The 21427-nt window shown below is 38.2% G+C and overlaps 1 protein-coding gene across 3 annotated transcripts in view; it reads left to right on the forward strand.

The window, feature by feature from the left end:
• The window catches only part of LOC123872287 (ataxin-2-like), a 302090-nt gene that overhangs the window by 129726 nt on the left and 150937 nt on the right, over positions 1 to 21427 (forward strand). Inside the window, exon 1 of one of the 3 annotated variants that reach the window (XM_045916491.1) lies at positions 6955 to 7063. The exons of the other annotated variants lie outside the window; for them this stretch is intronic. Within the exon in view, the coding sequence (XP_045772447.1) occupies positions 6991 to 7063 (73 nt within the window). The 5' untranslated portion in view covers positions 6955 to 6990. Of the gene's footprint in view, positions 1 to 6954; positions 7064 to 21427 lie in introns of those variants that run through there. 3 annotated transcript variants of the gene reach the window in all.

The following is a 21427-nucleotide window of genomic DNA, read 5'->3' on the forward strand; positions in this document are numbered from 1 at the left end:
GACAGAGAAAATTTCAGGAAGAGCTATGCATAGCTGATGGTCAACCGTGAATGGAATCAATGTCCAACTAATTAAATGACTTCTACTCTACCGAGCGATTAGATACAATTGGGTTTAAGCTTAAACTACGCTATCAATAAGCTGCTCGTACGATAAACTATTAGACAGAGAAAATTGGGAGGTACTATGCACAGCTGATGGTCACCCGTGGATGGAATCATTGTCCAACTAATTAAATGACTTCAACTCTACCGAGCGATTAGATACAATTGGGTTTAAGCTTAAACTATGCTATCAATAAGCTGCTCGTACGATAAACTATTAGACAGAGAAAATTGGGAGGATCTATGTTCAGCTGATGGTCACCCGTGAATGGAATCATTGTCCAACTAATTAAATGACTTCTACTCTACTGAGTGTTTGAGCTTAAACTATGCTATCAATAAGCTATTCGTACGATAAACTATTAGACAGCGAAAATTGGGAGGATCTATGCACAGCTGATGGTCAACCGTGAATGGAAATCATGCTGTCCAACTAATTAAATGACTTCAACTCTACCGAGCGATTACATACAATTGGGTTTAAGCTTAAACTATGCTATCAATAAGCTGCTCGTACAATAAACTATTAGACAGAGAAAATTGGGAGGAACTATGCATAGCTGATGGTCAACCGTGAATGGAATCATTGTCCAACTAATTAAATGACTTCTACTCTACTGAGTGATTAGATACAATTGGGTTTAAGCTTAAACTATGCTATCAATAAGCTGCTCGTACGATAAACTATTAGACAGAGAAAATTGGGAGGACCTATGCACAGCTGATGGTCACCCGTGAATGGAAATCATGCTGTCCAACTAATTCAACTCTACCGCGATTAGATACAATTGGGATGGTTAAGGTTTAAACTTTGCTATCAAATTAGTCTTATTAATCTTAAACTACCTACTCGTACGAAAAACGCGGTGGTAGAGGCTTTGAACGTCTATTTGGGCGATCCACGTTTCCATCCCTGGCACTAGATATGTATTGTGTCCTTGTGAGTTTTTCAAATTATGGCCCAAACCTGAGAGGAGACCCGTACTTAGTAGTGGGCCGGTGATGGCTTGATCATGATGAAGTAGGTATGTAGGTATAAATAATGGGTTGCAAAGCTGAAGTGCCAATGAGCAGGGGCGCTCATAGTTCGAGAAACCGATAGAGGTTGGGATCCTAAGGCAAACTTCCCACTAGTGGACAGAAGACCTCGAGTCGCAGGGAGGCGAGGACAAGAGACCTATGTCCAGCTGTGGAGGTCAAACAGTTGGTGATGATGATGATGATGATGATGATGTACATATCGGTATTATAGGTAGGTATTGGTCGTTAATTTGCTGATGTGTCATTTTCTAACAGAAGGTGACCCACCGACCCTTCAATGGTACTGTCACGTATTGTGTTAAAATTGACAGTTTATCCAATTTATTTTTCAAAGAAATTGTCCCCAGTTAAGTTCTGGTAATTTAACTGAGTGGCCTCATCAGAGACCGTTCGTATTATAATCGTAGAAACTAAAAAGGTAATTCGGTAGTCGTGACTCTCGCGACAACATAACTGTCGGTCAAATTAAAAACACACTGTTAAGAGTGTGCAGCACAACGCCTCGCGTGTTCGCTGTTCACTAATGGAGGTTCAGAAAAACGTTGAATTGCCCGCAATTGATAGTTGAAGAGTTGGCGGTGATTTATGTAGGAGGTGGTTTAGGGGTGGTCACCGAATCCTACATAACCTGATCCCCGTATTATAATCGTAGAAACTAAAAAGGTAATTTGGTAGTCGTGACTCTCGCGACAACATAACTGTCGGTCAAATTAAAAACACACTATTGGAGTGTGCAGCACAACGCCTCGCGTGTTCGCTATTCACTAATGGAGGTTCAGAAAAACGTTGAATTGCCCGCAATTGATAGTTGAAGAGTTGGCGGTGATTTATGTAGGAGGTGGTTTAGGGGTGGCCACCGAACCCTACATAACCTGATCCCCGTATTATAATCGTAGAAACTAAAAAGGTAATTTGGTGATCGTGCCTCTCGTAGCGACGTAACTGTCAGTCAAATTAAAAACACACTGTTAAGAGTGTGCAGCACAACGCCTCGCGTGTTCGCTGTTCACTAATGGAGGTTCAGAACGTTGAATTGCCCGCAATTGATAGTTGAAGAGTTGGTGGTGATTTATGTGGGAGGTGGTTTAGGGGTGGTCACCGAATCCTACATAACCTGATCCCCGTATTATAATCGTAGAAACTAAAAAGGTAATTTGGTGATCGTGCCTCTCGTAGCGACGTAACTGTCGGTCAAATTAAAAACACTATTCGAGTGTTCAGAACAACGCCTCGCGTATTCGCTGTTCACTAATGGAGGTTCAGAAAAATGTTGAATTGCCCGCAATTGATAGTTGAAGAGTTGGTGGTCATTTATGTAGGAGATGGTGTTGGTTTGATTCAATTAGGGTCATCCATCCATCAACTGTAAGGTGTTCACTAAGGATGTCTGTTCCGAGAGCACGCTAATCCCAAAGTACTCTGTGGCCAATCCATACGAATATAATAAATGTAAGAGTGTGTCTTTCTGTCTGTTTGTTTAGTTTTTAACCTTTTTAACCAGTTTTTGATAGCTTGCATACCAGGGAAGTAGATCAATTTCCAGGATAAAAGTAGCCTATGTCACTCTACAAGTCTTTAACTGTATCTATGCCCAAAAAATAATGTTAATCCGTTGCTCCATCACGACGTGGTTGAAGGACAAACTAACAAACCATTTGTTGGTTTCACACTTTCACTTCAAACACACTTTCACATTTAGAATATTAGTAGTGATTGTATAGACTATTGCACTCAGCTCCTTGACTATAATGAGTGCAGCCGAGTTGAGCGGATGTCGGGCGCACGACCGCAACACCTGGCGTACGCGGGCAGAACGCCCGTCGCCCGCGGGCGTAGACCGCGCGTGGTCTAGCGGCCAAATTAGAACAAACTAGGCTAAGAGCTAGTAAGGATTTAGAACAAGCCTTTTTGCCTAAAATATTTTATTACAAAACATTTATGATACGAGATAAGTAATTGATTTATAAGTAATCATAGCGTTGATTTTACTTTAAGCATAAAATGGTTCTTTAGTAACATAAAACCATTGTTTTTATGAGAAATGAGAAAGCACATTGCTCAGGTATTAGACGTAGGGGATACCTGTTATTCTTATTGATATATTTAGATAGGTTGGTTTATGAAAAAATTGGATCGTCAAAAAAAGTTAAAATTAATTATGGAAATGGATGGATTAACTGCAAAATCACACACAGGTTAACGATTTGCTCTCAAATTGAACAATTTGTTTCGATTACGATTACGTTGAATACGTTTTTTTACACAATCTGTTCTCAGTACCTAGTGGGCCGGCGATAGAATAAATAAGATGATTTAACTGAGAGCAAATCGTCCGCCTGTCTCTCAGTGTAGGCTGAATGACCAAAGTCACGGAATGCGGAAATGAATTATTCCTAATTCGTAATGATGGAAAACGATAATTCTGCGTCTATTTTATTGATATTGATGATTGATAGCTTGTCCACACATTTCATTTCGATTGTTGTTATTTGTTGTAATATTAATTTAATCTGTATTTGTGACTAGTCACTAGCTAATTGATTAAATAACGTTTTTTAAACATCGTTGAGGGAATAATTTTTTACCACGCGGAAACTCTTCGTTTATGGTTACATAGTTTAACTGTTAGACTGTTTTGTTTTTTAAACAAGTACCTATGACTATTTTTATTAATCGAGTAAAAAGAAGATATGTTCCTGTTTGACTCCTAAAGTTTACTTTCTTATTTTTTTTAATGTTATCATTATTATCTCAACCCATATCATTGCCAGTCTTCTCACGGGCCGAGCACGGGGCATCTTTATGAATGAGAAGGGCTGAGATCATAGACCACCACACTTGACAAGTACGGATCTCACTTTAGGCATGCAGGTTTCATCACGATGTTTTCCTTCACCGATATAGCAATCGATAGACCTACTATTTAATCGACTAAAAAGCACATAATTCCGAAAGCTAAGTGGTTATCATGCCAGGGATCAAATCCTGGTGTTCCCGAAAAGGAAAGTGCAGTCTATCACTGCTGTGTGTAGTGAAAAAATTGACTGTTAATATTTGTACAATACCACATACTTTCAAGATTTTCAGTAGTAGGTAGGCTTCTAATAATAACACAAAAGAGTAATAACCTCAGAAAACTCCGCATCTGATCTCAACCGTAGTACATCGATTTTAACGCCTCGACCGCAGCTCCGATTATCCGCACCCACAACCTGTCCTCTCGACGAGAAATCGAGATATTTCCCGTATTTTGAGTTGCTGAAAAAAACATTCGAATCGATAGTTTTTCTCGTTCGATCATCAAGCGAGTCAAGAAGGAGTAGACATAAAGCTTTCGTATGCGGAAATTTTTGATTCAAGGAAAATGTGGTTCAACACAACATAAAATATACAATAGGGTTAGCATACGCTTTCACATCTCACCAAAATTAATAGAATTTCAGCTTTGAAATATTTTGTTAAAGTAAAATAAGGCATAGGCATTGTTTTAAAGCTCAAACTCTACGACCGACTGCATCGCTCCAAGCGAAACCTTGCGAAATATAACCAGTGGTACTGAATTTTCAATTTTATACTAATGATTTTTAAGGTTCATTTACTTTCACGTCATTGTGTTATAATGTTCAAATTCTATCAACGTTGTTTAGATGTAAAATCTTATAATAATCATACAGTAGCAAATTGTTTCGTCAAAAAGCCGCAAATCATAAATAATACGCACCGAACTGAGAATCTTCTTTTTTGAGGTAAAAAATTGAAATATCCACAATACTTCAACCCTTTGATGACATTTATTATTTCTCACTATATTTTTTGGATATATATAATATGGTCTCGTACATGTTACAAAGACGTTGCGTGTAGCGTCTCCCTTCGATAAGAAAAGTTGCGTTACTTTTTGCATTTGACAATTCGAGACACAGTTTTTGTGAAGGTTTTTAAGCTTTTTGATTTTTTGACTTATTTAATTTTATTGTCTTGTCGCGGTTCAGTGATTGTGCGCGTTGGAATTTGATTGAACTTGGACCGAATTCAGCGTAAGTAGATTTTGAAAATTTATATTTGTATTATTTTGTTCTTCTGTCCCTTTTTGTAGCTTGTGTTATAACTAAACCACTTCTATTCGATAAGCGTTTTAGAGTTGGATATTATCACAGTGGTCGCTGTTAAAAATTAAACCGATTATTTAGGTAAATAGGGTAAATAAAAGTCGTAAACTCTACATATCCTAGCATCAGTATTCAAAGAAAATGCCCTCTATTTTCTTAATTTTATTTATTTTGTCGCATTGATCCCAACAGATATTAAGAATTTAAATGGACATAATGTTTTAAATTAAAAATTTGTTAATTAATAGCATGTAAGTAGCATTGCTTTTTTGGGAGACGGCAAATAAAATTACGGAACTAATCAAATATTACTTATTTGTTATGTTATGGAATTAAGTAGTTGTTATCTTATGGCGTTCAAGAAATCTACCACTTTGATGTTTCTTTTTAGTCTTTGATTCTGTTCTCTGATGTAGTATAACTTGGTTTGTAGGGAGAGGCGATGTGAGTGCCCATGCGAGGGTCTGATGCTGGCTTCCTTGACGCGACGCGACCTGGACGCCGAGACGCCGGTCGTTTGGCCCGCATGGTGTTATTCAGGTAGCACTTCTCTGACGTAGCACTTGGTTTGTAGGGAGAGGCGATGTGAGTGCCCATGTAAGGGTCTGATGCTGGCTTCCTTGACGCGACGCGATCTGGACGCCGAGACGCCGGTCGTTTGGCCCGCATGGTGTTATTCAGGTAGCACTTCTCTGACGTAGCACTTGGTTTGTAGGGAGAGGCGATGTGAGTGCCCATGCGAGGGTCTGATGCTGGCTTCCCTGACGCGACGCGACCTGGACGCCGAGACGCCGGTCGTTTGGCCCGCATGGTGTTATTCAGGTACCACTTCTCTGACGTAACACTTGGTTTGTAGGGAGAAGCGATGTGAGTGCCCATGTAAGGGTCTGATGCTGGCTTCCTTGACGCGACGCGATCTGGACGCCGAGACGCCGGTCGTTTGGCCCGCATGGTGTTATTCAGGTAGCACTTCTCTGACGTAGCACTTGGTTTGTAGGGAGAGGCGATGTGAGTGCCCATGCGAGGGTCTGATGCTGGCTTCCCTGACGCGACGCGACCTGGACGCCGAGACGCCGGTCGTTTGGCCCGCATGGTGTTATTCAGGTACCACTTCTCTGACGTAACACTTGGTTTGTAGGGAGAAGCGATGTGAGTGCCCATGTAAGGGTCTGATGCTGGCTTCCTTGACGCGACGCGATCTGGACGCCGAGACGCCGGTCGTTTGGCCCGCATGGTGTTATTCAGGTAGCACTTCTCTGACGTAGCACTTGGTTTGTAGGGAGAGGTGATGTGAGTGCCCATGGGAGGGTCTGATGCTGGCTTCCCTGACGCGATGCGACCTGGACGCCGAAACGCCGGTCGTTTGGCCCGCATGGTGTTATTCAGGTACCACTTGTCTGACGCAGCACTTTTTTTGTAGGGAAAGGTGATGTGAGTGCCCATGCGAGGGTCTGATGCTGGCTTCTCTGACGCGACGCGACCTGGACGCCGAGACGCCGGTCGTTTGGCCCGCATGGTGTTATTCAGGTACCACTTGTCTGACGCAGCACTTGGTTTGTAGGGAGAGGTGATGTGAGTGCCCATGCGAGGGTCTGATGCTGGCTTCCCTGACGCGACGCGACCTGGACGCCGAGACGCCGGTCGTTTGGCCCGCATGGTGTTATTCAGGTACCACTTGTCTGACGCAGCACTTGGTTTGTAGGGAGAGGTGATGTGAGTGCCCATGCGAGGGTCTGATGCTGGCTTCCCTGACGCAACGCGACCTGGACGCCGAGACGCCGGTCGTTTGGCCCGCATGGTGTTATTCAGGTACCACTTCTCTGACGTAGCATTTGGTTTGTAGGGAAAGGTGATATGAGTGCCCATGCGAGGGTCTGATGCTGGCTTCCGTGACGCAACGCGACCTGGACGCCGAGACGCCAAGCCGGTTGTTTGGCCCGCATGGTACTATTCAGGTACCACATTCTCTGACGCAGTACTTGGTTTGAAGGGAAAGGCGATGTGAGTGCCCATACGAGGGTCTAGTGCTGGTTTCCCTGATGCGACGCGGCTGGATGCCGAGAGTCAGTCGTTTGACCCGCATGGTTTTATTCAGGTATACCACGTTCTAATTTATAATTTTTTAATCGGACGATTTTTTTGAAAAAACTGGTCAAGTGCATATCAGAAGTAGAACACGCACTAGGCAAGGTTCCATAGCCATGCTAGGTAGTTGGCAAAATTTTTTTTAATACAGTTGCTCAAAAAGTGGCGTATTGCAGGGACGTATAGCGTTCGGGATGTGGGCTATTACATACTCGTGCTTTTTCTTTACCTTTCCCGCACTCGTGCTTTTTCTTTCCCAACTGTCAAAATATTAAAAAGAAAAACCAACCATGAAGTTTTTACTAAAAAAATTCATAGAAGTTTTTATGATTCATGCAAATACGTATTTCTAATAAGAAGCTACTAATTTGTTTCAATATCAGATTTAATGATTTGATTGAATGAGTTTGGTTAGGTTTCATTTCATTTCATCTCATTAAATTTCATTTTCATTTCATATCAATAACAAACTTCTACTGAAGACTTGGCTGTATGGGCATAGTTCCCTTTGCCTACCAGAATGGGTGAAGAAAAAAAAACTCTGCTTATATTCTACGGTTGGCGCCATTTTTCAGAAATTTTCTTTGCGAGTTTAGTTGTTGGTTGCCTAAAATGAGTAATTTCGACCCTAGTTTTTTATATCTATTAACAATAAAGTTGTTTTAAATTAAATTAAATTAAGTTAGTTGAGTTTATTGTGTTTTTATTATTTTATTAAATTGCTTCATTTTTTCGCAACTGTATTAAAAATAGTCGTTCAGTACACGTGCGGAACCGTCATTGCAACTCGTTCCGACTGTCAACCCTCGCCTTCAGCTACGCCTCGGCTCGGGTAGACATTTGTCGGAACTCTTTGCAATGACAGCCTTTCCGCACTTGTAATGAAATATACTATTTTGAGACACACTTTTCCCGTTCAATGCAAAAAAAAGTTTTTGGAGAGAGAGTGTCGGCCAGTCATTTTACCGTAATTGACCACGTGTTTACTGATAGATATTATTTTGTTTCACTCATAATATATACTCATAATATTCTTTCAAATTCTTTTTTAGGACCATTGACAGCATAGTTGCTGGCTTTGTAAGATTAATTCAGTAGACAGCTAATAATTGAGTTATTCTCAATGCAATAATCACAATTTTAGTACTAGGGAGACATGAGAAGTTGTCGGTACCAACTCAAAAAAACAAACAGTCATCGCAAAGTCGTGCTGTGAGCGCGGAAGTATGGAAATGCACCTGCCAGTTGCCACTCACGCCACCCACCGCGCTGAATGCTGATAAACGGGGCACTTAGCTCACGTGCTCCCGTGCAACCGCGCACCCGGCCCCGTGCACTCCTCGCCTGCTACCGTTTGATTGAACGTTTGTGACTGCACGGACGTGCGCACGTTGAACACATTTTAGCTAGATAAAGCGAATGCGGATGAAAAGGTATGCTAAACGCATCTACATGATGCGATTAACGTTCTTAAGCTTCCTATACAATGAAGCCGGACCCGCACCTTGCGCTGGACCGTAAGGAAGTGTAAACATAACTTAAAATTTGAAAAACCCCCGATACAAAAACCCCTAAAAGAAAACTAGAAAAGAGCTGATAACTTTCCAACGGCTGAACCAATTTTCTTCGATTATAGCTAAGAACACTCTCGATCAAGCCATCTTTCAAACAAAAACAAACTAAATTGAAATCGGTTCATTCGTTTAGGAGCTACGATGCCACAGACAGATACGCAGCTACACAGATACACACGTCAAGCTTATAACACCCCTCTTTTTAGGCCGTCATTTTGAGTATATTGCTTTATAATATGATCCTCAGCTCGATTGCGGTAGAAAGACAGCTACAATGTCACGATCGCAATCACTTCTGATTGGTTGACGCTCGCTCACTTTTGACTACAATGTATTGTTGCAACAAGAATCGCATTTTAGCCAATAACAACAATTGCGATTGTAATAATGATTGATGCTGGTTTTATGGAATCGAACTTTATTTACCTCTATTACCAATAATACCTATACGGCACAGTATGCTACAGATTCATATACAGGAAGCCTTATACAGTTTAACTTGTACGGTAGGACACTTAAAGGCTTTTCTGTGATATAATTAACTTGATAAAGTCCACAGTATGTTAATTTACAATTTAAAGTCATTTTTCATCTGATACCTTATCTGATACCCTTTGATTGAGCGTTTATAACTAACTAACTGGACGTGCGCACATCCAACAAGTTTAACTAGATAAAGCAGGTTAAAAAGTATGCTTATTGGTAGAGTAAAGTTATGATTATATTCTTTGACGACTTTAAAACTTAAGTACCTAAACAACAAATTTTACAACATTAAAATTTAAGTACCTACTTACCCACTGAAAATATTAGCACCTTAATAATAAATGCACTACGATTCTGCAATTTTTCTATAGTTAATTTTCCTAAACTAAAATTGCACTAAGTACTTAGTGCAATTTTAGTAGCAAGTATTGTTCATGTGCTTGTAAGTTAAACTTTGCTACGATCAAACGTATCTGTAGGCATCTACGCAATCTAGTTCACCCCATAATCCGTGCAAATAGCAAAATCATTGTGCAATAATAATAGCTATACAAAAGTGACTCCATCCTAATCCTATTTGCATTGTGCATGCTCGCCTGTCAGACTGACTCCAGAACAAATCCCGCCATGTCATCCCACCCTTGATTTATGGGGCTCGCAAATCTGTTTAATATTAATGCTATGTAACGGCTAACGCGAGTAATTTAATTTACGTCTTCGCAGAAATGTAAACTTGTCATTGTTCGCGATAGTCTGATAGTTATAACCGGTCAAAGTTGTTAGGGCAAACAAATTACAACACCAACATTGTATGGGTGTTGTTCACTCAAATCTATATTTATCTAGAATCTAAATCCTAGAGAGTCTTGGAAAATTTGGGAAAAATGCGTTGAATGATTTTGGAACGTGGCGGTGGCGTTATTGCTTTCTTCTTTTATTTAATATATTATTATAGGTACTAGATGATGCCCGCAGCTTCGCCCGCGTGGTTTGGTCAGATCCCCTGCAGCATCAGGATTGAGGAGTTGGAATCCAATTTTTTTATGAAACAATGTCGCAAAGTTCCCTTGACGATAAAAAAAAATTACGCAAATCGGTTCAGAAATCTCGGAGATATCAGTGTACATAGGTAGAAAAACACAACTCCATTTTTTTAAAGTCGGTTAAAAAAGTAGCCTATGTTACCTCCTTGGTTAATCCTCTACTTGTCTGTGAAAGTCCCGTCAAAATAGGTTTAGCCATTTCGAACATTAGCGCGTTCAAACAGACACGACACTTCAATTTTTTTTATTGGTATAGATACGTACGAATATATTATAATCCTTAATTACTATTATATACATTCTTAAGGTAGACTTTGAGCTACGCGATCGTGACGCGGAACCGCGACACGCGACTTGCATACTGCTTTTACTTAGATTTTTTTTGGATTATCTGCGCAGATCCTAGCCTCGCCGAAATGGTGGTGAGCACGAAGCTCTATCTGGAAGGGAGCCCTAGTGTTCGAAGAAACGAATGAAGCGATGGAGGGTCAACGTCTTCATAAGGTCCGGATGGATTGGTTGGATCTGATTAGTCCGTACACCCCCGAGACCAAGGCCGGGTCCGGGTGACGTTAGAAATCGTAATCTTACCTTCGCCGGCGAAGACGCTGTAAAGACGTTGTAGTTGTGAGTTGCCTTACTGTTTACAAGATAGGCTACATCGCCAGGATTTGTATCGAAATCTATTGAGAGAATTTGAGTTGAGCGACCGTGATGCGCGACATTTTGGATAGTCGCGCGACACTTAGTATCGTGATCGTGTACCGCAAAGTCTACCTTTAGCTTCATTATAAAATCATGATAAGATCATTTAATTATTATTACCTGCTAATAAATATTTTTACGTAACATACAGGAAGCGTTACTTTATAGTACGGGTATGTGCCATTAATGTTTTAATTATTATGGCGCCAAGTGACATTTATACAGCACTAACTCGTTTCCAGATTGTATTGCAGTCGTATTACAGTTAAAAGATTTATTGAATTTAGAGTTCCTTGCTCGTTTTAATTGGACGTCGCGTCGTTGTAGCTATATTTTACTGTACAAAAAGTTGTCATTCATCATTTTTTCTTATCGGTAAATTAGATGGTCTTTTTTTATACATACCTAAAGTTAATAATATCAATTGATACGGGACTTTTTACGCTTATTTTTTTCTATATATACCTACTATTAAAGTAGGTAATTTCTCAGGCCGCAATGTTATGTTGAAAATTGCTTAAAATTTGGGTACTTTAAAATCCTGTGGGATCCTGTTTTATTTTCCGGGATAGAATCCGCCTCCGGGATGCAAGCATTCAAATTTTTTTCAAGATCGGTTCAGCGGTTGAATCGTGAAAAGACAAACTGGCAGACAGACTGGCAATTTTAATATTGCTAGTAGATATTGGTACGACATTTTGTCTTATTTTGATATTGCAAGCGTAACCACATGCATAATTTAAAGTACCTACGTCATGTTAGTTAGGTTTCTCGTCCATTTGTAAGTATATTACATAAATATAAAGTGATTTCGTGACTGAAGCATTGCAGATCGTAGGCTGTCAGGCGGTAACGGAAAATGGACCAATATTGTCACGACTTGATATTTACATATTGGACACTCGTTACGCTAAAGAGTAAGGTTGTGGTGGCCGAACCAGTGGTAGATGCTTTTGACGATTCGAAAGAACTTGTAAAAGTCTAATTGAATAAAAACATTTTGAATTTTGAATTTTTTGAATTTTTGTGAATTAATTCAGTACCTAGAGAATAATTGACAGCAACCATTTGAGATGATTGATTTTTTTCGAAGATCAGCATTTAGGGAGATTGCTAATTAAGTATTTTGTGTGATTTTGTCCTCCATCATTAATGTTAGATGTATTTCTACACGTCTCGTTTTCAATAGAAATGTCCCTCCCCGGGATATAAGCTGAACCTGTACCAAATTTTGTCAGCATTGGTTAAACTGTTGGGCCGTGAAAAGGTAGCAGACAGATAGACAGACAGACAGACAGATAGGTAGACAGACACACTTTCGTATTTATAATATTAGAATGGATTGAGTTTAAAATGTAAGATTAATTTAGCTGTAACGCTGTTGATTACAAATAAATTAATAAAAATAAAAAATGATTCATATTCCCCTTTCCACACCAACTAGGCGTAAATGACAATAGTACAACGGGTAGGGTTTGAACCGCCGACCTTTACCTATTGAGGAATGCAATGGAAACTTAAACGCACCCTTACATTTTGGGACGGTCATCGGCACTGGATATATTATTTGCTCTGCATGCTATATTACATTTTCTCCGTTATCTAAGTATCACTTTGTGGCGATTTAATTAATTTAAATCGAAATGTTACTAGTAAAATCTGGCACAAGAATTCAAAGAATATGTACCAGTCGCTACAACTAGTAGTGCAAAGTACAAAATATCTCCGCATTGAATTCATTTACAATAATTTCAACCGGCTCGTTATCTGTACTACAATACCGTTTTATTATGTAAATGTTTTCAGTACATTATTTCCGACAGGCTGTATTAATAAGTCGCTAAGGTCGTATGTAAATGCGGCGCGGCCCCGTCCTAGCCCAGAGTTCATTAGACTAGGCTCATGGTATTTAAACTAACTACGGCTACAAGGCATTAACATGGAAACATTGTTTTACTATATTAAGTCAGATAACTGCGCCTGCGCTTGTTTAGCACGTAAATCCTTATGGTTCTGCGCCTGATCTCTCTCCTGTCGTGTTGGATTGTCGTCCCATATAAATATATGTAAGTTGATTTGCCAACTTATAAGGGACTAGGGTTCCAAATACGCCTTTGTAAAGAGCGCACAGACACTATATTAAATTCTTTGATTTTCCGGGATAAAAAGTTGCCTATGTAAGTTTCCGGGATGTAAGTACCTACCTCTGTAAAAATTTCATATAAATTGGTTAAACGGATGGGCCTTTAACAATTCCGTGGGAACTCTTTGATTTTCTAGGATAAAAGCCTATGTCGTCAACTTGCTGATGGTTTGAGCTATGTCAGTGACCTTAGTTTTCCTGCGGATTTCTTCATTTCGAATCTTATCCTTCACAGAATCTTAACATAACCCTCTCCATTGCTCGCTACATAAAAAAATTCAAGCCAATGATTATGTTTTTCATATTAAATATGATTTTATTCAACCTCATAAATGTCATTGGATTTTTTTTAGCTCTATTAGAACCACCATAAATCACACGCAGATTACCATAATAGTGATAATAGGAAGGCGTAAGCTAGTGTATCGGTATCAAGTTTGCCCGTGTAAATCCGTGTGCATTATACTTGCTAATGTGTGCGTGGGTTGCGCACGCGCCGCTCCTCTCCTCTATTATCATAATATTATTATTATGTCATTTATATATATTCCATACTATAATATTATAAATGTGAAAGTATGTCTGTCTGTCTGCTAGCTTTTCACGGCCATCCATGTAACTGATTTTGACGGAGTTTCTACGAGAAAATCCACGCAGACGAAGTCGCGGGCATCAACTAGTATATTTATAAATCTATTTAATATCTAGTATATTTATAAATTACTAAAGAATGCATGACTTCGTCTACTTAGACTTTTAAATTCCCGTGAGAAATGTATGATTTTCCAAGAATCTATGACCGTCTCTGGGATGCAAGCTATCTCTGTACCAAACATCAAAATCCATTGACAAGGTGTTGACAGACAGACATAAAGACACACTGTCGAATTTAGGTATAATACTAATAAGTTATAAGGATAATGTGGATGTGTCATTCATACTGTGGTACAGTCGTAGCAACAAAAAAAATTTAAACAAAAAAGCTGTAAGTACTGTAATCATACGCTTTTATATGGCTTTTATGTCATCTGCGAGGTGTAATAACTATTTATTATGCTTTCATAGGGGAAACCAATAATCTGTTTTGATTAATGATACAGAGATACAAAATGTTTGATATTTATCTGTGAATGAATTTGAAAATGGTTGAATTAACGGGACACGACTATTGTTTGGCAATTTTATTTGTTTTGGTGACACTATCTATACTTACCTATGTCTTCTAAAAGCTTCTAGTTTCTTAAAAAATATCATCCCTTTTTAGAGATCCGTACCTCAAAAGGAGAAAAGGAACCCTTATAGGACTTCGTTGTCTCTATGTCTGTCTGTCATGTCTGTCAAGAAACCTGGTACTTCCCGTTGACCTAGAGTCATGAAAGTTGGCATATAGGTAGGTTTTATAGCACAAGTGAAGGGAAAAATCCCAAAACTATGAATTGCAGATATTTTGGTAGTTTTTTCTCAAAAATATTTTTCCCAAACGACTGTTTAACACTTTTCGCTCTATTGATTTCGGTGAAAATCATCGTGCCTCTCAGCCAAAACATTCGTCTCCATGATGGTGGAGAGAAGGGCCAGCCGGGGCATCTTTATACCGGAGATCTCTTCCTCACACAATGTTAGGTGAAATAGCAAACAGATTACCCACGTGCGCCGGCAATTTTTTTTTTTTGGTCGAGCGTGCAGAATTTCGCGTTAAGGTGCCCACGCACTTAAACTGAACTGCAACTGAACTGCGCGTCGCGGTAGCGCCCCGCACGATATTCTAGAATATCGTGCTGCCGCGACGCGCAGTTCAGCTGTAGTTCAGTTCGAGTGCGTGGGTATCTTTATTTTAATTTTCATCATCCCCTCTACTACTTATAAGTATAATAGAGAAAATAAAATCTTAGTATTTAAATAGATAAATTTTACTATTACATAATTGTATGATAGTTCCTTTTGATTATTTTATTAGCTTATTCTTTATGTGTACCTAGATATAACGTATATATTGTATTGTAAGTACTTATCCTCTCTTCTAGACAGACCGATAGATATTTAATCTATTAGAGATAATACTCTTTAATTACTAGGTCGAATGACTGGACATGCAGCAGACCTAGTGTAAAGGTCAATTTAGAAATCTTTTATCACATGCAATATACATAGCTTAAATTGAGTTTTATCTTTTAGGTATACTGTAAATAATAAATCATTCATTTATCGCTGAATCGATTTTCTTGGATTATAAGCTTGGAGCTAAGAACACTCTCGATCAAGCCACCTTTCAAACAAATAAAAAACTAAATTAAAATCGGTTCATTAGTTTAGGAGCTACGATACCACAGACAGATACACATATACATAGATACACACGTCAAACTTATACACCCCTCTTTTTGGGTCGGAGGTTAATAAATGAGATCATATGAAACACCTGTCGCCACCAGTCTTTTTCAAAATTCTCATGATTCTACGGGACAGTCAAATGCGCTTTTATTAGACCATACTTTTTCTACTTAATTTAGATCATACAAAAACGCGACAGAGAGAATTTTTTATATTAAGTTCAGTGCCGCAATATAACCGCTAAAGAATAAAAATTAAAAAAAGACTTTGTAATAATAATAAATGTCAAAACCATTTAAGAATTTAACCGATGATAAGAAAACGCATTACTCGTGCGAGTATCCATAACGTCTTTACAATCTGTAGGATTAGTATGAGTTTTTACATCTCACCAACATTGATGCCATTCTAATATCCACATAAAAATAACGTCAGAGCAAAATGGATCTTATTTTTCTTTATTTAAAGTCAAAACTTCAAAGACAAACTTTCCGAATGAAACGCTGGCTGTACCTAGTTGTATGAGCTTAAGCTAATGTCCATTATTTTACTAGAGTGAACTAGAGTAAGGGATCTGTCAAATATTAGACAATAAGTGACTTGAAATCAAAGAATCGTTTCATCATCTAGCGTATTTAGGTAACATTTTGATGCCTGCCAGTGACGTCGAAGCCTCGACGTTTTGTTTATAGTTCGTTAACATTCGTTAACGTTTTAACGTTCGAATTCTATCAGTGCTGGCGAGATGTGAGAACTCATGCTAAGCATACAGGTAGGATACCTTTACCACGAATCTGTATTAAAAATTACGACATTGATACTAAAACAAGTCGCCTTTAAAATGTTAATGTTTTGATACAGTTTGTTTCGATATGCAAGTGTCCATTTTTTTAATGTTTATTGCTACTGTATGAAGAGTAGGTATAGCGGAATGTTATGGTTATTGAGTTTTAAGCACAAATAACTGAATTTTCATTTGTTTTTAAAAAATACTTCAAAGTCATTACCCAAATAATGTCGATGACGCTATAAAAATTGTCCTTTTTGCGTGTGTCGAAATATTTTGCCGTTTCACTTTAAATTCTCTTCTTTTGCTGTCTCTTTTAGTTTGCTAGCTGACTTTGCTTGAGTGGAATCATTCAAAATCAGTAAGGCTGTGGAGTTTTTAAAAATACGTATTTTCAATTTTTAACCAGAAGCCCAAATAGCCAAATTCAATTCATGGAATTTGAAAAATGGCGGACTTTCTTACAAACTTAAACATCGTTAGGGGTACAACCCCTATTATTTTAATCCCTTTAACTTTATTGCCACAAGTTTTCAACCCAAGCTGTGGAAGCTGTACGTTTAAAGATCAGTCTAGGTCTATTAAGTTAAAAAAATATATGAATGTCAAATCCGTACGATATTCTTTTTTCTCTATCTTCTGTGTTTGTGTAGTTTACTTAGGTAGTTTTTAGCCCCCGACCCAAAAAGAGGGGCGTTATAAGTTTGACGTGTGTATCTGTGTATCTGTCTGTGGCATCGTAGCTCCTAAAATAATGAACCGATTTTAATTTAGTTTTTTTTTGTTTGAAAGGTAGCTCGATCGAGAGTGATCTTAGCTATAAGAAAATCGGTTCAGCCGTTTGAAAGTTATCAGCTCTTTTCTAGTTATTGTAACCTTCACTTGTCGGGGGTGTTATAAATTTTTATTTTACACTGGTATTTAATGCATATCTTTTATATAATGAACTAGCCGATGCCCGCGACTTCGCCCGCGTGGATTTAGGTTTTTCGAAATCCCGTGGGAACTCTTTGATTTTCCGGGATAAAAAGTAGCCTATGTGCTAATCCAGGATATTATCTATCTTCATTCCAAATTTCTGCCAAATCCGTCCAGTAGTTTTTGCGTGAAGGAGTAACAAACATACACACACACACACGCACACACACACACACACACACACACACACACACACACACACATACAAACTTTCGCCTTTATAATATTAGTGTGATTAGTGTGAAGTGTGATATACGGGACCAACAGCTAGATTATCTAGCTCGTCTTGCCCAATTTGTTTTATGTATTTTGTTACGCGGTGAAACAAGTCGAAAGTAACCCTAATGACCTCGGTCGAACCCGTTCGCGGAACACGGACGTCTCGGTCTTTTTGCAAAAAAGTCGGTCTCTACAAAGTGATGTCTCTGTTTGCTCTTTTTACGAGCGACGCGTAAATTCAATATGTTTACGATATAAATTTTTATATAAGTTGCTTTTTTTTATCCGACTACGGCAAAGCCAAATGGGTTATGATTTTAGCATTCTATCTAAGTATGTATGTTTGTATCCAGACTCTGTGTATTCAACCGTAGCGCCTTAACTACTGGGCCAATTTCGGTGAATGAGGTGTCAATTGATTCGCTGTACCTAAAGGTCCGGGTCACATAGGCTATATTTTATACGAAAAAAATTGTCCTAATGGATGTTACATCAAAAAAAGTGGGGGTCTCCAAATTTTTTTTTGGTATTGTATCGAATGTGATGTCAAATGAAAGAGGAGAAAATTCTGAATTCATGAATATAAATGTACAACATCATTAAAAATACAAAATTTTAGGCCGATCCATCCAATAATTCGAGTTGTGCGTTGATAAATCAGTCAGTCCGTTTTTCCTTTTAAATATTCAGATAAATTAGTGAAAAAAATGTCTAATACTAACGTATAAACTATGGAATTTACTGCTTGTACCAGAAGCGACAGGTCTAAAAGGGTAATGGAAAAAATCTGGTCACCCTTAACATTTAAAGGTTAGTTACAGTTAAATGCAATGTTAAATAATACCATTTGTAATTCGTTACGTGATAATAATTTAATGAAACCTTCCTTTAAATAGTTGTATATACTAATTGCATATGTTGCATTATGTTTTGGTCAAATATCTCAACTAGATTATAAGACACTTAAAACAATACTTATTGTTAAATCTACTTATATCAATACCTGTACTCAATTTAAGAAAAATCATATTCAACACGGATATTATGAATGCGAATCCGAAAGTATGTAAGTATGTCTAACTATGTGTTTAGTAGCTTTCAGTCATCCGTATAAACAATTTTGATCAAAAGTATCGATATAGTTTGCATCCCGGTGACGGACTTGCGCTACTTTTATCCCTGAAGATCATAGTTTCCATGGAGTTTTAAAGGTCCGCTTCCACTTAAGTGATTTTGATGGGTATTGGGTATAGATAATATTGTAGCTTATCTTAAAGCAAAGCTTTCCGGAAACGGATTTAGGCTACTTTTTGTCCTGAAAAATCAAAGCAATTGCCACTGGATTTAATGATGATATAATGATGAACGGGATGAAAATCCTAAATACTTGCAGACATAGTTGCGGGCATCATCTGGTACATTGTACAATTATTATTTCTGAAACATATTAATATGATTTGGCAATCTCATTATAGTATATCTACTTTCTCTCCGCCTCAAGGTATCACCGCCTTATCAATATGTAATTAGATTGATTAATTACTACATGAGATAACTTAATTACATTCTGAAAGAACACTAAACATTCGCCTTATGAGCGAGTATTATTTCTCACTATGAGCATTAACCTGGTTTTGAAACGAAAATTAATTTCATATGATTTTCTTAAAGGCTAAAAAATGCATTTATTCTGATCGCAATCGAGATTTATTTTATAACTTTAACTACTTAAATTAGTTCAATAAACTTTGCCTATCTCTGTTATGGCTCCAATATACATTGGCCTCTTACGTGCGACGAGAGTCGGTCAAAATGTAAACATTGCTAGCAAATGGCATTAAGATCGTTTGACGACATAAAAACGTAAAGTCGCCTGACGCGTACGCGAAAGATATAATGCCGAGTAGAGCTGCACAAGTTCTCCGAGTACATTATTAGACACTAAGCAAGATTGGTCAGTATATTCTCTTTATGGAAATTTAAGAATGTTATTCATTTTCGTATTATTAACATCATTTTAGCTCATACCTAATATGAAACATGATCTTTATATTTTTTCAGCTAATTTGCATTTAAATATGATTCATGAATCATTTTTATTTTTTATTTTGGCTGAGATATCGATCAAAAAAATCTAAAATACGAGTTTTAAAAAGAGCAAAAACAATTTAAAGATTAAAAAATCCTTTGTCGATCAAGTATTATGTAGCTCAATTAATAGGTGCAATGATTTATTGTATATGTAAAAGCATTTTATATAAGGTGAACTTTAAAAAAAAAAAACAAAAACATATAGATTGTCAAAACAAGACTGTTACATATATACAGAGAAGACATGTAAATCAACTACACTGTAATTAAAATCTAATATCCAACGATATCGATACCATTAAACGGACAGTAAAAGACAAAATTGTAATTTATCATCGGCGAACGACGAACCAGATTTCGGTAATTACCAAAACACGACCCGGCTACTTTTAAGCAAGAATTTAATAAAACGGGTCAAGTGTGAGTCGAGCTCGAGTGGTCTGGTTCCCGCTGAAGTCTTTCAAGCTCTCTTACTAATCTTAGGAGGCTCTGGCTGTCCTTATAGACAAAGCCGTGCTGCCAAGCAATTGCATTTGAGATCTTACAAGTTGCGCCTAAAGAAGTTTTTCAAAAGCAAGTCCCATGCTGTTGAAGAAACTCGTTGGATTAATGTGTGCACAAGGCTACCCGGCGTATATTTGTCGCGTGCGACCAGAGTTGTCCAGCTTGCCTCGTTGGCCGCTTGCACTACTCGATAAGTCGCCGAATGTATTGAGCTAACGTGTACGTGACCATTTAAAACTCTGAAAATGTTTACTTCACACTCACAGAACTCCTACTAAATCTGTGTTCACACTAATATTATAAAGCGAAAGTTTGTGTGTATGTAGGTATGTTTGTATGTGTGTGTGTGTGTGTGTGTGTATGTTTGTTACTCCTTCACGCAAAATTACTGGACGGATTTGCCTGAAATTTAGAATAGAGATAAATTATACCCTGGATTAGTACATAGGCTACTTTATATCAAAAAAATCATAGAGTTCCCACGGGATTTTTAAAAAACTTACATCCTCGCGAACGAAGTCGCTGGCATCAGCTAGTTTAATAATAATATTCGTTTGATGTCGTCTGTTCAGCTAGTGGAAGGTCTTCCAACGCTGCGCTTTCCGATGTACGATCGTCATTATAGCACCTTGGACTACTACATCTATCGTTTTTCGAACGCCTATTAATTGCCATTGCAGCTTCGCAACCCGCTGAGCGGTGTGCGTTGCTCTGGTTCTCCTATAGATCTCTTCATTTCTTATTTGATCACGTAAACATAGTTGTCTCCATCGTCTACTGAGTGACTCTGAGTTTTCTTATTGGGGAGTTACGGTACCCTAAAACATATTAAAACTGGTCCACAGTTCGCGAGGCCTCGATGAAAATAAAGAAATTATCGCGCCGGTAACGAGCTGCGGAGTGTATCGATAAAAACATATCGACTGTTATATCGATCTAACGGTCGACGTAAATTCTACGTATTATGGCCTCCACTTCGCGTATGGCTTTATTAATGGACCGAGAGCTCGAGGACTTCTGCCTAATTTCACCATGGATTCGCTTTACATTCTTAATATCTGTCCTTTTTGAAAATCGCGTACCCATATCATTAACCAAAAAGGGACAGCATTACAATGTTTTACTAAACGAGGGTTAACAGGGCTCTCTCCGTCACTCGTTTCATACAATCGTAGTTCCAATTTCATTTGAATATTAAGCAACCAAAGTCCATGAAATTTTGCAGAC

Source organism: Maniola jurtina, chromosome 15 (assembly GCF_905333055.1).
Source record: "Maniola jurtina chromosome 15, ilManJurt1.1, whole genome shotgun sequence".
In the NCBI taxonomy this organism is placed as follows: domain Eukaryota; kingdom Metazoa; phylum Arthropoda; class Insecta; order Lepidoptera; family Nymphalidae; genus Maniola; species Maniola jurtina.